The following is a 14,958-nucleotide window of genomic DNA, read 5'->3' on the forward strand; positions in this document are numbered from 1 at the left end:
TCGGCGGTTTGTCAGCACGTAGATCTCGAAAAGTTATTCGAAATAAAAAAAATCGTCTCAATCGGACAACCGAGCCAAAAGTTATGGCATTTCAAAGTTTTCCAAGCTAAAAAACATAAACTGTTCATCCACGTTAGCAAATCGCGTCCTCGTAGGCGCGATTTGTGTCCACGTAAGCAAAGCGCGCTGACGTGGACGTGATTTTCTAACACGTCCCCTGACATCGGGCTGATGTAGACGCGATTTCGGGGAAATGGCTCATTTCGGTAAATAATAAAATACCGGGCCCATGTCGATAAATTTTTTAAAAATAGGGCTTTTTTTGGTTATTTGCCCTCATAATATAGTCTATAAATAGCATATTTACTGGTATGTTAATTCACAGAAACAAAAAAAAAAACCCCTTAGCTAATCAATATAAAAAAAACTTACCTAAGATGAATATGGGCAATGCCAATGGGGAGCTTGATAATGAGCTAGTTCAAGCACATGCTCACGTTTTGAACCATGTTTTTATATTCATAAGTTCCATGTCTCTAAAATGTGCACTTGATTTAGGTATCCCAGATATCATTCAAAACCATGGCAAGCCCATGACGATTACTGAGCTGGTTGATGCACAACCGATGCTCAACTCTACCAAAGCATGTAACATTTATAGGCTCATGCGCATTCTAGCTCATTCGGGCTTCTTTGCACATCAAAAGTTAGACGGTGATGCTCAAAAAGAAGGATATGTTCTTACCAACTCTTCTCGTTTGTTGCTCAAGAATAATACTTTGAGCATAACACCTACTTTGAAAGCTGCTATAGATCCTATTTTCACAAAGCCTTGGAATTTTTTAGGGGCTTGGTTTCAAAATGATGATCGTACCCCATTTGAAACCGCACATGGGAAGATATTGTGGGATTATTGTAGCCAAGATCCACAATTAAGTGACTTGTTTAATGAAAGCCAAGCTTGTGATTCTCGATTGGTTACTAGTTTTTTGGTTGACAAGTGTAAAGGGGTGTTTGAGGGATTGAACTCCCTTGTAGATGTTGGGGGTGGCATAGGAATCGTGGGCAAGGCCATTGCTGATGTATTTCCACACTTGGAGTGCACTGTGTTTGATCTTCCTCATGTTGTTGCTGGCCTGCAGGGTAGTAAGAACTTGAAATATGTTGGAGGTGATATGTTCAAGACGTTTCCAACTGCAGATGCGATTTTATTAAAGGTTAACTTTTACTATCTTTATTCTCATTTATCTTTTTCTTGATATTTTCACTATTATAAATAATGCACAACAAATTTAGTTGCACATATTAATTCAAAACTTAAACTGTAAATGTAATCACAGTATTTGGCTTAGTTAATAATTTATGCTTTTGAGCAGATGGTATTGCACGACTGGAATGATGAAGAATGCGTGACGATCCTAAAGCGATGTAAAGAGGCCATTTCAAGCCGAGATAATGTAGGAGGGAAGGTGATTATAATAGAGATGGTTTTGAGGGAGGATGATGATCAGGTGTTTAAATCAAGTGAAACAAAGCTCTTCTTCGACATGGAGATGTTGGTGTTGGTGAATGGAAAAGAAAGGCTTGAAGAAGAATGGAATAAGTTGTTTTTAGCAGCTGGTTTTAGTCACTACAAAATTACTCCTATTGTTGGTTTAAAATCTCTCATTGAGGTTTACCCCTAAGAATCATCGATTCTTGCCTTATGAATAATGATAACAAAGCTATAGTTAGAAGGGTATAATTGCCCTACTCTACTCCTATTGTTGGTTTAAAATCTCTCGTTGAGGTTTACCCCTAAGAATCTTCGATAACAAAGCTATAGTTAGAAGGGTATAATTGCCCTACTCTTATTGAACTTTTTCTCTTACTGTTATGAGTACTTATATCTCTATGAATAATAATTTTCCAACTATTATTTCTTAATATAAATTCTTTTGTTGATTGCTAAGATTTAATTTACTTTTTGCCTCACACTATAGTATCTAATCTCATCGTTACCGTTGTTTCTATACTAACTACAAATAAACACACCGCTCATCTAAACTCACCCTTTTATACAAGCACTACAATATACACACAAGGAGTTAAATTATTATAAAAGTTTTAAAATCCAAATAATTGTAGGAAAACCTCGATCATGGGTTGGGCTACCAGGCTCGGCCCGAAGGCCCGCCCAAAAAATAGGAGGGTTCTGGTAAAAATATAGGCTCGAAATATGGGTTTGGGCAAAAAAAGAGCCCGTTTAGAAAATGGGCCGGGCTCGGGCTTAACAATTTTCTTTCAGGCCGGGCTTGGACAAATTTTTAAGCCCATATTTCAGGCCGGGTCAGGCCCGGGCCTAGAAAACGGGCCTAAAATTTTGTCTGGGCCCGGCTTGGCCCAGCCCATGATCACCTCTAAAGAAAACAAATGAAAAAAAAAGTAATTTGTTTTATCCAATTATAGTCATTTTGTTTGTCATCCAACTATAAATTTTTTAAATTAGTCACCCAATTATGTATTTGTTTCTTTTTTTGGTGACCTAATTATGAATTTTTTAAATTGATCATCCAACTAATTGAGATTATTTTTTTGTCCATTTCCGTTAACTGCACTGAAGGGAGGATGACGTGGCAGTTAAAAAACCAATATAATAATAAATTTAACCCTCAGGTTTTACATATTAAATCGATTTGATCATAATTTTAAAAAATTAACCCTCAGACTTTACAAATAATCTCAAATTTATCTAATTCTAAAAAATTCAAAAAAATATATCATAATAATTCATAAAATCTTTTGCGTAACAATTAACCCGGAAACACTAACTTTTGATTTTCTGTGTTGGATCTGCTCTAAAAATTCCGGTTTCGAATTTTATTCCGAATCGAGATAAGTTTAGAATTTTTTGTTATAATAAATTATTTTAAAAGTTCTGATGAAAGGATAAAATTGAGATTTTTAATATATTTTTAGTCATAGGCTTTTTGAATTTCGTGTTTAAATTGAAGTTTGATTTTCTTTACTTCTAAATTATTAAATCTCAACCGTATAAAAATTATCACATTATTGTATCTTCAAATTATTTGACCAAAACTCACTTTACTCGTAAATTAAAAATACAAATTTTAAAGGTGAAAGTACACTAAACTAAATCTCTACTTGAAATTCGTTTTAAAAATTAATGTATGGTTTGATTTAAGGGATTAATTAATTAAAAATAAGATAGTAATAGTTGAACATCAAGTCACCATTCTTTTTATCCTCAATGTAAAATTTATATGATTATTTCGATAAAACACACGACACTGTACCAAAACAAGTACACACTTCTTCTTTGCAAGCACTTTTTATTAATTAATTAAACATTTTAACCTAAGATTTCAAAGTCTCATCCTTGCTAGTGAGCCAAAACCATCTAAATCATTTTAATTTCTATTTCTTTTATATGAAAACCACGTTTTGAATGAATTCCTATCCTCTTGAGCATTAGTGCAAAAAGGCATGCTTTCATTTTTATATTTTATATACAATGTTGCCTAAGAAACATTTATCTGGAAGTGAAAAAGAAAAAATGTGTTGATGAGTTCAGAAAATCACAACAATGTGTTATTGATAAAATTTTAAAAAAAAACTAGTTTTAATTGAAAATTTGGATCAATCAAATGAGAGTTTGCATGTCCATGAGAATGATGAAATTAATGATCTAAATGAGCCTAATAATGTGCCAAATGTTTCCAATATTGAAAATCTTGATCTTAATGAAGAACAAACAATTCCTCATGATATTGACATTGATGAAGAACGAATAATTCCTTCTTTGGATATTTATGATCCTAGAAATTAGGCTAATCTTAATAACAAAACAAGGGACATTTTAGTTGAAAAGAGGCCTATAAAAGAAACGAATCTTGATTTTCCTCTCCATAATCATAATAATAGACGTTTTTCATATGTTTATTTTTCTAGGAAGTTGAGCAATGGTGAGATTAACAATAGAAAATGGTTAGTTTATTCCAAACATGTTGACAAAGTGTTTTGTTTTTGTTGTAAGTTGTTCAAATCTATTAGTCGTAACAAAAGTTTGTTAGCAAATGAGGGTTTAACTAATTAGAGGCATATTAGTGAGAGGCTCAAACAACATGAAAACAGTCTTGAGCATATGGCTAATATGAGTACTTGGAATGAAATGAGAGTAAAGTTTGATAAAAATAAAACAATTGATAAAAGTTTGCAAGAACAGATTATGAAAGAGAAAGAGCAATGGAGGCAAGTTTTACTGTGAAATCTCTTGCTACTCATAATTTTATTTTTCAAGGGTCTAATAAAAAACTCTACCAAGATAGCAATGGTAATTACTTAGGATTGATTGAAATGATTGTGGAATTCAATGTGATAATGCAAGATCATGTTATAGATGCATTCAAAACCGTGAATTTCATTATCATTATTTTGGGCATAAAATTCAAAATGAATTGATTTTCCTTTTGGCCAATAGTTTTAAAAGTTCTATAATTAAGATCATCAATGAGGTGAAATATTTTTCTATAATTCTTCATTGTACCCCTAATGATGGTCGTCAAGAACAAATGGCTCTAATAGTATGATGTGTGAACATGTCAACTAATAAAATAAAATTGAGGAGTACTTTTTAGAGTTTTGAAGGTGTATGATACATCTGGATTGGGACTTTTTAATGAATTACAAGATGTTTTGAAGTCTCTTGGTCTTAGTTTTGATGATGTAAGGGGTCAGGGTTATGATAATAGTTCCAATATGAAAGGGAAGCACCAAGGTGTTCAAAAGCGATTGTAACACCCCAACTCGTGTCCGTCGCCGGATTAGAGTTACGAGGCATTACAGATCAAAACCCAACTCAGAATTTTTTTATTATAAATTATACTAACTCAACGACGAAATTTCATTCCATATATATATATATATAAACACATAACCAATTAAAATCAAACATGCATCATTAATGAAATTACATATACTAACCATGTCTCAAAATTTCAACCGTATCATTATCGTTTACCAAAACAAAATTTAATATCATTCAAATTCTTAGAACATTTCCAAGCATATATGATTATAAATCATAATTCAAGCATATATCCAAACATTTATTTGTACACATATTTCATTTCAAGTTACTAACTATACTACATATTACAACATAGGTAGTCTACCCTGTTTGGACAACTATTATACATCAATTTGGACAGCATTTATATACCAAACTAGACAGCATTTTCACACCAAAATTTGGACAGCATATATACAGCAATTTGGGCAGCATATATACAACAATTTGAGCAGCATTTTTTTTCACCAAAATTGGACAGCATATATACAAAATTGGACTGCATTTATACATCAAAATTTGACAGCATATATACAAAATTGGACTGCATTTATACATCAAAATTTGACAGCATATACATAAATAGTTGGACTGCATTTATACATCAAAATTTGACAGCATATATACAAAATTGGACTGCATTTATATATCAAAATTTGACAGCATATACATATATAATTAGACTGCATTTATACATCAAAATTTGACAGCATATATATAAAATTGAACTGCATTTATACATCAAAATTTGATAGCATATGTACAAAATTGAACAGCACATATTCAATTTTTATTTAAATAAATTAATCCATTATAGATATACTAAACCATAAATCCTAATCAATACACATTTGAATATATATACATTCGTTTACTCTATCAATAAGCCAAACGTAATTAATCATCAACATTTACAAACATACTTCAATTTATAAATCATCTCCTATATTCACTTAACTACTAAATCCAACCAAATCATATATATTTCATATATAATACATAACCTAGACACTTAACTTAACATTACTTATCTTAATGAGTATAACAAACTTACTTACTTCAACCACATAATTACCAAAACACTTGAATGAAATCACCATGCTCATATATATATATATATATATATATATATATATATATATATACACACATTACCATATAAATACTAACCATAAAATACTAATCCATGATTAAAGTATGCTTCAACCATAATTCAGCCCAAAACCGAACACAAACAAGAAAATTAAGTCATTTTCGCATGGCTTGATATTACATAATCTAAATTCAAGCATTTCAGCTACGCTATACATGTCATAAGATCGAATTCAAAATTTACAAAGTACAGAGAGGAGTCGATAGTGTGTTAATCTTCTCTGACGATCCCCGAGCTCGTAACCAACTTCCAAAATCTATAAAACGAAGAACAACATACACATAGTAAGCTATTTAAGCTTAGTAAGTCATAAGCAAAAATATAATTATCGACAATTACATATTAACATTTTATTACCAAGGCCGAATATGCATAATATCAAATTCAAATTATCATTTACTACCAATTCACATTTGAACCTCATATACATATTCCTTATGGCCGAAAATAATCAATCATATACATATTTATATATTCAAGTAGGTTATCACATAGTTCATAATCAAAATAAGAACTTTTATCAATTCAAATAATCGTCTTACCTTATTTCCATGTAAACAAATAACTAACACATACCTGAATCTGTAATTTAGTTTCACATTCAGTCTTTATTTCGCATTGCCCGTTGAACCATTCGGAATTAAAAAGGACACGCAGATAGTCGGCAAACTCGTACAATGCCAACGTCCCAGACGTGGTCTTACATGTAATCACATATCGATGCCACTGTCCCAGACAGGGTCTTACACGTAAACACAAGTCGATGCCAACGTCCCAGACGTGGTCTTACACGATAACACATATCGAAAATCCTATGTCATGACATATGTATCCTATCTATTCCTAGGGTTCATACGGGACTTTCAGACAACATATCTCGATCGATTCGAGCTCAAAATATCGCTCCTTTGCTCAATATACATTAGGCCATACACAATTATATTCACAAAAATTCCATTCATCATTTAACATATATATATTATCAAATTTAACTACATTTATGTGCTTATAGACTTACCTCGAATATTGTCGACAGTTAAATCAGCTACTCAACAACTTTTGTCTTTCCCCGATCCAAATCTGATTTCTTTAATTCTTGATCTAAACATATTCAAATTAAGCTTATTTAAAAACCATTCTATTCAATTTAGCCTAAAAACACATGAATGGGAAAATTACAATTTTGCCCCTAATATTTTACACTCTTTACAATTTAGTCCAATTTAAACAAAAACACAAAATATCCCAAATTAATTACACTATAGTTTAGCCGAATATCCCTTAGTCTCATATAGGTCCTTGTATGTCATTTATTTCATATTTTAGTCCTTCAAAATTTTATTTTCACAATTTAGCCTTAATTACTCAAATTCACCAAAAATTCAAAAACAAAACATGTTAATCTAACACATATATTTCATATTTCATCAACTAGCATCATAAAACTCAAACATTCATCAATGGCACATTTCAAAATCATCATCAATTCACAAAATTAAGACATGGGTTTTGAAGTATTCGAAGCAACGATCTCAAAAACGTAAAAATTATCAAAAACCGAAACATAACTAACCTTGAATCAAGCTTGTAAATTGGTCGAACCTAGCTTATGTATTTTTTTTTCTTTTCTTTAGTTTCGGTCATAAGAAGATGAAGAATAATGAATTATATTTTGATATAATTTAACGTATATTAACATATTACTAGTTCACTTATTTAACCTTTGTTTATAAATTTATATACCTTATAATACAAGAATACAAGGTCATTCTTGACCATTACCACCCACTCACTTAATAGTGCACTAATAACCTATTAAGGACTCCATATTAAAAAAGACATTAGCAATTTAACACTTTACACATTAACTAGCCTTTTTATCTTTTTACGCAATTAAGCCCTTTTTCTTTAATCGACCACTCAAACGACAAAATTAAAACACGAAAATTCCACACAATCAAATTCTCACATAATAAACACACAAAATAATATTAAAGTTTTTTTTTCGACTCAGACTTGTAGTCCCGAAACCACTATGTCTGATTAGGGTCGAAATCGGGCTGTTACAGTGATTGCTTGAAATAAAACCAAGAGCATTATATATGCCTTGTTCTTGTCATTGTCTGAATCTTACTCTTAGTGATATTGCACATTCTTGCATTAGAGTTATTTCATTTTTTGGAATTGTTTAACACATATATTCATTATTTTCGAGTTCTACAAAAAGACGGAAAATTTTGCTTGACAATGGCCCTGAATTAACTGTGAAATTTTTATCTAATACTTGTTGGGAGAGTCGAATTAAAAGTGTTAAAGCTATTAGATTTCAAACTCCCCAAATAAGATTGGCTTTGTCGAAATTATATGAATCTTGTGATGATGCAAAGTCAAATAGTGAAGTGGAGAGTTTGGTCAATGCACTTGAGAGTTTTGAGTTTTTGCTTGGTATGGTAATTTGGTATGAAATTTTATTTGCTATAAATATGGTGGGCAAGAAATTGCAATCTAAGTCTATGTGCATCGACACCACCATAAATCAATTAGGTGTATTGTCATATTTTGAAAAGTATAGAGATGAAGGCTTTACTTCTAGTATGAATATTGCTAAAAGTATTGCACTTGATATGAATGTAGAGCCAACCCTTCCAACAAAGCGTCGTGTTATTAGAAAAAAAAACAATTTGATGAGAATAACCAAGAAGATGAAGAAATTTTGTCAACTGATGAATTATTTAGAGTTGATTATTTTTTAGTTATTGTAGACATGACAATTACTTGTATAAAGAGCAAATTTGAGCAACTAAAAATATTTGAAAGTATTTTTTAGTTTTTGTTTGATTCAAACAAGTCAAAGTCATTGGATGAAAATGGATTTGAAAGAATGTTGTGTTACTTTTCACTCTACCTTTCTCATGGTGATTAATCAGATGTTGATCTAAATGATCTTTTCTCTGAATTGAAAGTGTTGCAATTTACTTTATCAAATGAATTAATGTTAGCCACAGAAATTCTTGAGTTTGTCAACTGTGGCATCAGCTAAAAGAAAATTTTCAAAGCTAAAGTTAATCAAAACCTACTTGAGGTCCTCATTAATGATTTTGTATCTCGGAATGCTCCTAGAACCCAGTTTTTTATGATTTTTTGTAGTTGATGACATTGGAGTAGATTGAATGAATTTTTTTTAAAAATTTTATTAGAAAATGTGCTCTCCAAAGAGGTAAACAACTGGTAATAAAATGTACTCTTCATTCTTGTAAGAGGAGATTGAACCCCTGACCACATAATTAATGGACAAGGTGCATAACCACCATGCATCACCTCATAATTTGAAATATGTATTTTTAGGGTCGGTCTGATTGACAGAATTGATTTTCCGAAAAATCATTTTCAACTTTTCCAGCGTTTGATTGGCGGAAAACATTTTCCATTTGGAAAATGAACTCCAAAACAAGGGAAAATGGGTTACATTTTAGGGAAAATGTCTTACCCTTTCAATTTCCGTAAGACATTTTTCGTGCTCTCCTCTCTACCGCCTCCTTCATTCCTTGCTTCATTTTCGGTAGAAAACTACTTCTGTTTATCGATTTTCTAGTAACTTGTTTTTTTAATTATTCAATACTTGTTTTTTAACACAATTACAAATAATTTATTTGATATTAGTTTTTTATAATTTATAACGATTAATATTGTAGCTTAATAATTGAGTATTATTATAAATAAATCATTGAAATATATGTAAAAACAATTTAAAATATAAAAATTTATTAATATATATTAATATATGTAAAACAACTTTTCCGAAAAATATTTTCTAGAAATCTGCCAAACAACAGAAAGTATTTTCTAGTAAATCATTTTACAGAAAAATAAAACATTTTCCAGAAATCATTTTACGGAAAACATTTTACTGGCAATCAAATGACCAGCTTTTAAGATTAACTCTTTTTTTTAATTCCATCAAATAATTTGATTTATGCTATTTGTTTTCAATCTATAATAACCAAACATACATCTAAACATTTTGTGTACAATTAAAAGAATGAAAGAAATATGTTATTTGTTGAGCTATACAAGAAATGCCAAGATCTATACATCATATCAACGGCATAAAGAAGTTGTGACTACAGCCCATTGTTGACCAGGATTCATTATTTATTTTCATTTAAATAATAACACTTACATGGGTAAAACTTTTGTTAATACAGATTCAAATGATGTAATAATACAAAACTTAGAACGAATTAGAAATTATGAAGCCAAAAGAGACAACACCAGAAACACTAAATATACAGAAAACGACAACTTTCTCTAAATTTAACACTAATTGAAATAAATGCCAATGTTTAATTATTTAAAATTAAATTATTGAAAATGAATAAACTTGAAAAGAAAAGGGTTCTTTTGGGGTTAATTTCTTGGTTCTTTCATTTTCATGGAAAATAAAAGATTAAGTACTAAAATTCAAATTAAAAAAATGCTAAATGCCATATTTTGCAGTCGACTGCATGAATGAACTAAATTGAGCTTTGAGTTCAAATATAACTTTCACTGGATGATAAATGTTCTAAAAGAAATAATGGAAGGATGACATAAAAAAAATGAGCAGAAAAAGAAGGTTCAGCCAATTATCAATGAAACAATCGACCATTGCATTCTTTTTCTAAAACTCCGAAATGGGAGAAAGAAATTCGTAAGATATAAAAATGCCAGTGCCATATGAATCATATACTATTGTGGTACAGTAATCAATCCAATGATGAACACAAGTTTAAATGATTGTAACATGTAATCAAGAATTTGTCTTCCCGTTAATGAGTAGAGGCCCAAACCTTAGATGCCTCGAGCTCACTTCTTTGGTTCCTCGCTCGTGATCTTCTCAGTGAGGAAGTATGGGAGGGGCGATTGTGCGTGTGTTATATGATTTACAATGACTGCATTTCTGCCCTATTATGTGGAAGTAAACTTCTGTAGTGTCATTGCAGTCATTGCATAGGATCCAAACCTGCATTCGTTTGTTAAATCAAGATATACGTGATTCGGACATAAAGCAACAGGTTGTTCGGTATGAACAAGGATCATAGTATGCACGCACCTTCTTGTGCCGGTAGTCCTCTGGCATTACAGTTGCTTCAATCTGACAACAAACAAGATAATTATATTGTGAATCAGTGTGGACAAAAACAGAATGAAGCAACTAAATCAAAGACAAGGCTGTTAATTACGAGTTTGATGAGCTTAAAGTCGAAGATGTACCTCTTCGTCTATCCTCTTCCAGGTTCTAGACATATCGATCACTGACTTCGAGCATATAGGACAACAATATCTGAGCAAACAACACCATTTTAAATTTGGAAGAACAACTAGAACAATTAAGCTTATACAAGGAAGAACTCGTTGTCACTCACTTGTTTCGCTTTATCATCTCATCGTAACATTCGCAGTGCATCGTGTGACCGCATTTCATCACAGTCGTATCTTTCAACGAATCGAATAGGTACTGGAGAAACAATACAATCCACTATTAGTGGATACAAATACTTGCTAAATATAATTGAAGGAAGTAGAAAAGATGAACCTCATAACATATGGGGCAATGATGCCGCATCGAGTTCTCCACGCACAAATGATTATCTCGCAACGCAATGGCATAGCAAGACCCTGCCCAGTGGTGTAAGTACGTGTGGTTATTGTGCAAAACAAATAGATGTAGCATTGAATAAAACAGATACTGTAAGCAGGGGATGGAATTCAATGTTTAAACTCCTCAAAACACGGTTGACTGATGTTTTCGGTGAGTTCACATCAAAATAGTATAGTTCTAAATCAAAGCAGAAGAATGTAAACATGGAAATGAAGTCATAAGTATGGCGTACTGAGAACAAGGACGAACAAAAACAAGAACGATTATGAAAGTGCATGACAGCAAAAGCCAGAATAGTTCAAAACAACCCAATGAGAAATGCAAATTATTGAATACGACTGAATATGAAATAAAAAATCAGCCACAAATACCATTACAAAGTAAAAGAATGGGATTGAATCTAAGAACTTAGAACCAAGCATGATAAGGTAAGAAATGGGATATAAAGGTGTTAAGTACATACCGCACTTTTTGCAATGAAAAAAGTTATCACGACCTCCGACTCTGTATCAAAAATCATTCGATTAAGTCTCATAGCTTGAATTCAAGCAATCAAGATGAAAATAATAGCCATATATGCTTAAAACTTGGTAAATAACCTGCAGATCCCACAATCATGGCAATGAAAGTGCTCCTTCTCGGTCTGCATCAGATGTAACCGAACAGTAAACATTAATGGAAAGAAATAAACATTATATAGTAAAACACACAAGGATCAAACGCCTATCCATTCCTTATATCTTAAGTACTTACATCATCATCAAAGAACATGCAAATTGCACAGAAATATTCTCCCATGTTGACACCACAATTTGAACAAAGTTGAGCGACCTACGCAACATAAAAAACCAACACCAAAAGTGAAAACATAAACCAAAGAAAAGGGTCCATTTGTGTCTTAAAAGATACAAATCTGAAACACAAACCGGCTGCTCTGTGTCACAAACCGAACAAATAACCTACACAGAAACAAATTGGCACGAAAAGCACATATCATTAACATGATTAACTTGAAAAGAGAAAGACAATAAATTGAAAGAAAAGAAAAACAAAGCGATTTTCAATTTCGTACTTGTTTAACGTCTTGGCGAACAATCTCGTGCCTGTCCATGGGGTTCTTTAACATGCTCTGAAGAACCAATAAGTGAATCCAAATACAATGAATACGCGGAACAAGAAATTGCATAAACAGTCAGAAACGTGGGAACTTTCAGCTTAAAACATAGAAAAAAAAGGGGGGGGGGGATGCAGAAAAAATGATGAAAACGAATACCGAAGCCTCATTGTGGCAATGGCGACACCAAAAAACCTCGTTGCAACAGGGAGCTCGAATCTTACATCTCCTCCTATAATGTTGGCATCTATAAAAAGAAAAAACAAACAAACCCAATGAATCATTGATGGAAAAGACCCAAAAAAAAAAAAACAAAAAAGGGATAAGAAGAAAGAAGAGATACCCATATCCCATCTTCCCAAAATGAAGGCGTTCATTGGCTGAAGAGGCCTCCATCTCCAGGAGAATTGGAAGACAAATTTTGTTCTTTTCTTCTCGGATTATCCAGAGGAAACCCAGAAAGAAGAGGGGGTTTCCTGAATTGGGAAGATGGGATTTAAATTTTCTTGGATTGTCGTGGATTCTTAAATGAAGAGAAAAGAATGCCAACCCCCGCCTTCAAAGGGGCACTCGTTTATATAAATATATAAAAATATATATTTAATATAACAATAGCTATCTTACATTAAAAGGCAATAGTAATTGAATACCCAAAAAAAGAAAAAGGCAATAGTAATTATTGAATAATAGAAATAATGAGATTCTGTTGGGAGAGAGAGAGAGAAAGGATAAGGTGGGGTGAGTGCCTGCCAGTGATGACTTTAAGAGAAAGGGACCAGTCGCCGCAGTGTCAGCGAATCGTGTTTCAGTCCGTAATTTTTCTTTTGGGGGGCATTTTAACAAACATGTGCAAGCGCTTTTTGTTTCCATTCAACTTGAAGCTGAATCCAAAAATTGTTCTTCCTTCATATCAATTGATTAAACTTAAAACCTGAATTATGGTTTTCCTTATTGCATTATCCAAAGAAAAACATGAATAAGAGGTTGAGTATTTTCAGAAAAAAATCTAGATTCAAAGGTTAGAGATGATATTATTGAGAGGTATGAATAGTAACATAGAGACTAGAATAAAAATTTTAAATTCTACTAAATTAAAATACATTGATTACATTTTCAATTTAATTTGCGATTTAACTTTTCTTATTTATATAATATTATTACTATCATTAATCTCATATTTTAGTTTATTAAGTTAAAAAAGGAATCTTTTAGTGATAAATTAATGAAAATAAAAAAATTGATAAATATAATTTCCTTTTAAGTGACAAAAACTTTTGAGTTTTGGATTTACATTAAAAATTACGTCGCTCGACTAATGAACTTTTAAATGTATTTAAATTTAGGCATAATAATAATTAAATAGAATAAACCCTGAAGTAAAATTAGTTTAATTCAAATTTTGTTTATTTTAACACATTATTTATGAGCGGTAGAGTTCATGTTGATGGTCACAAAACACAATAATAATTATTATTACAAATTTTATTATATTCGTATGCACGGAAACTAATGATTTAGAATATAGTTGTATGTTTAAAATAATATCTAATAAATAATGAAACGTATGGTTTAAAATTAATTAATTATAATAACATATAAAATATGTACTATATTAAAATAAAAAATTAGATTAAATTGTGAGTAAAATAAAAAAACTAAAATGCCTTTGGATAATATAACTTATTTTAATATAAAATGATATTTTGTAATTTCTCTAATAAGTGTTGGTGCTCGGTTGCCTCATAAGACCAACCCAATACGAGATTTTATTAATAGTATAGATAAATGATAGAGATAATGAATTGTGTATATTAAAATAAAAATGTATAAAATAGATCAAAATAAAGCTTTGGTTAAGTAATAAATTTAATATTTTATCAATCTAATTAGCGTGGGTTCAAATGCCAACCATATGCATTTTCTTTATTAAAAATAAAAACATAAAGTACCATAGAATAATATAACATATTTTAATTATGAAAAAATATTTCCGTAATTTCCCTAATTGAGTTAGTGCCCAATCACTCGTGACACCAACTCAGTAAGGAACTTAAATAATAATGAAGGTAATAAAATGTGCATGTTAAAATAACAAAATAAAGTTTTGGCTGAGTGATAAATTTAAGATTGTACTAATTCAATTGGCGTGAGTTTAAATATCTTTATATGCATATTTTCATTTATTTTTATTAAGGAACAAT

General features: G+C 31.1%; 2 protein-coding genes across 2 annotated transcripts; one reads left to right on the forward strand and one right to left on the reverse strand.

Moving 5' to 3' along the window:
- Positions 1 to 437: 437 nt before the first annotated feature.
- Positions 438 to 1,755, forward strand: LOC105774905 (trans-resveratrol di-O-methyltransferase). The gene is made up of 2 exons (XM_012597475.2): positions 438 to 1,217; positions 1,377 to 1,755. Exons 1-2 carry the CDS (start codon positions 438 to 440, stop codon positions 1,683 to 1,685), a joined length of 1,089 nt encoding a protein of 362 aa, XP_012452929.1. The 3' UTR covers positions 1,686 to 1,755.
- An 8,872-nt stretch (positions 1,756 to 10,627) lies between these two features.
- Positions 10,628 to 13,332, reverse strand: LOC105777972 (E3 ubiquitin-protein ligase MIEL1). The gene is made up of 12 exons (XM_012601511.2): positions 13,101 to 13,332; positions 12,917 to 13,004; positions 12,716 to 12,772; positions 12,570 to 12,602; positions 12,397 to 12,474; positions 12,243 to 12,286; positions 12,107 to 12,147; positions 11,578 to 11,660; positions 11,408 to 11,499; positions 11,256 to 11,325; positions 11,095 to 11,136; positions 10,628 to 11,004 (listed from the first exon to the last, which is right to left on the reverse strand). Exons 1-12 carry the CDS (start codon positions 13,151 to 13,153, stop codon positions 10,879 to 10,881), a joined length of 807 nt encoding a protein of 268 aa, XP_012456965.1. The 5' UTR covers positions 13,154 to 13,332; the 3' UTR covers positions 10,628 to 10,878.
- Positions 13,333 to 14,958: the final 1,626 nt, after the last annotated feature.

Source organism: Gossypium raimondii, chromosome 10 (genome assembly GCF_025698545.1).
Source record: "Gossypium raimondii isolate GPD5lz chromosome 10, ASM2569854v1, whole genome shotgun sequence".
Taxonomy (NCBI): Eukaryota; Viridiplantae; Streptophyta; class Magnoliopsida; order Malvales; family Malvaceae; genus Gossypium; species Gossypium raimondii.

Coding starts and splice junctions, on each gene's coding strand:
- LOC105774905 (XM_012597475.2), top strand. CDS start 438: ATGAATATGGGCAATGCCAATGGGGAGCTTGATAATGAGCTAGTTCAA. Junction 1,218..1,376: donor CAGATGCGATTTTATTAAAG/GTTAACTTTTAC, acceptor GCTTTTGAGCAG/ATGGTATTGCACGACTGGAA.
- LOC105777972 (XM_012601511.2), bottom strand. CDS start 13,153: ATGGAGGCCTCTTCAGCCAATGAACGCCTTCATTTTGGGAAGATGGGA. Junction 12,773..12,916: donor ATTGCCACAATGAGGCTTCG/GTATTCGTTTTC, acceptor TTGGTTCTTCAG/AGCATGTTAAAGAACCCCAT. Junction 12,475..12,569: donor TTTGTGACACAGAGCAGCCG/GTTTGTGTTTCA, acceptor TATGTTGCGTAG/GTCGCTCAACTTTGTTCAAA.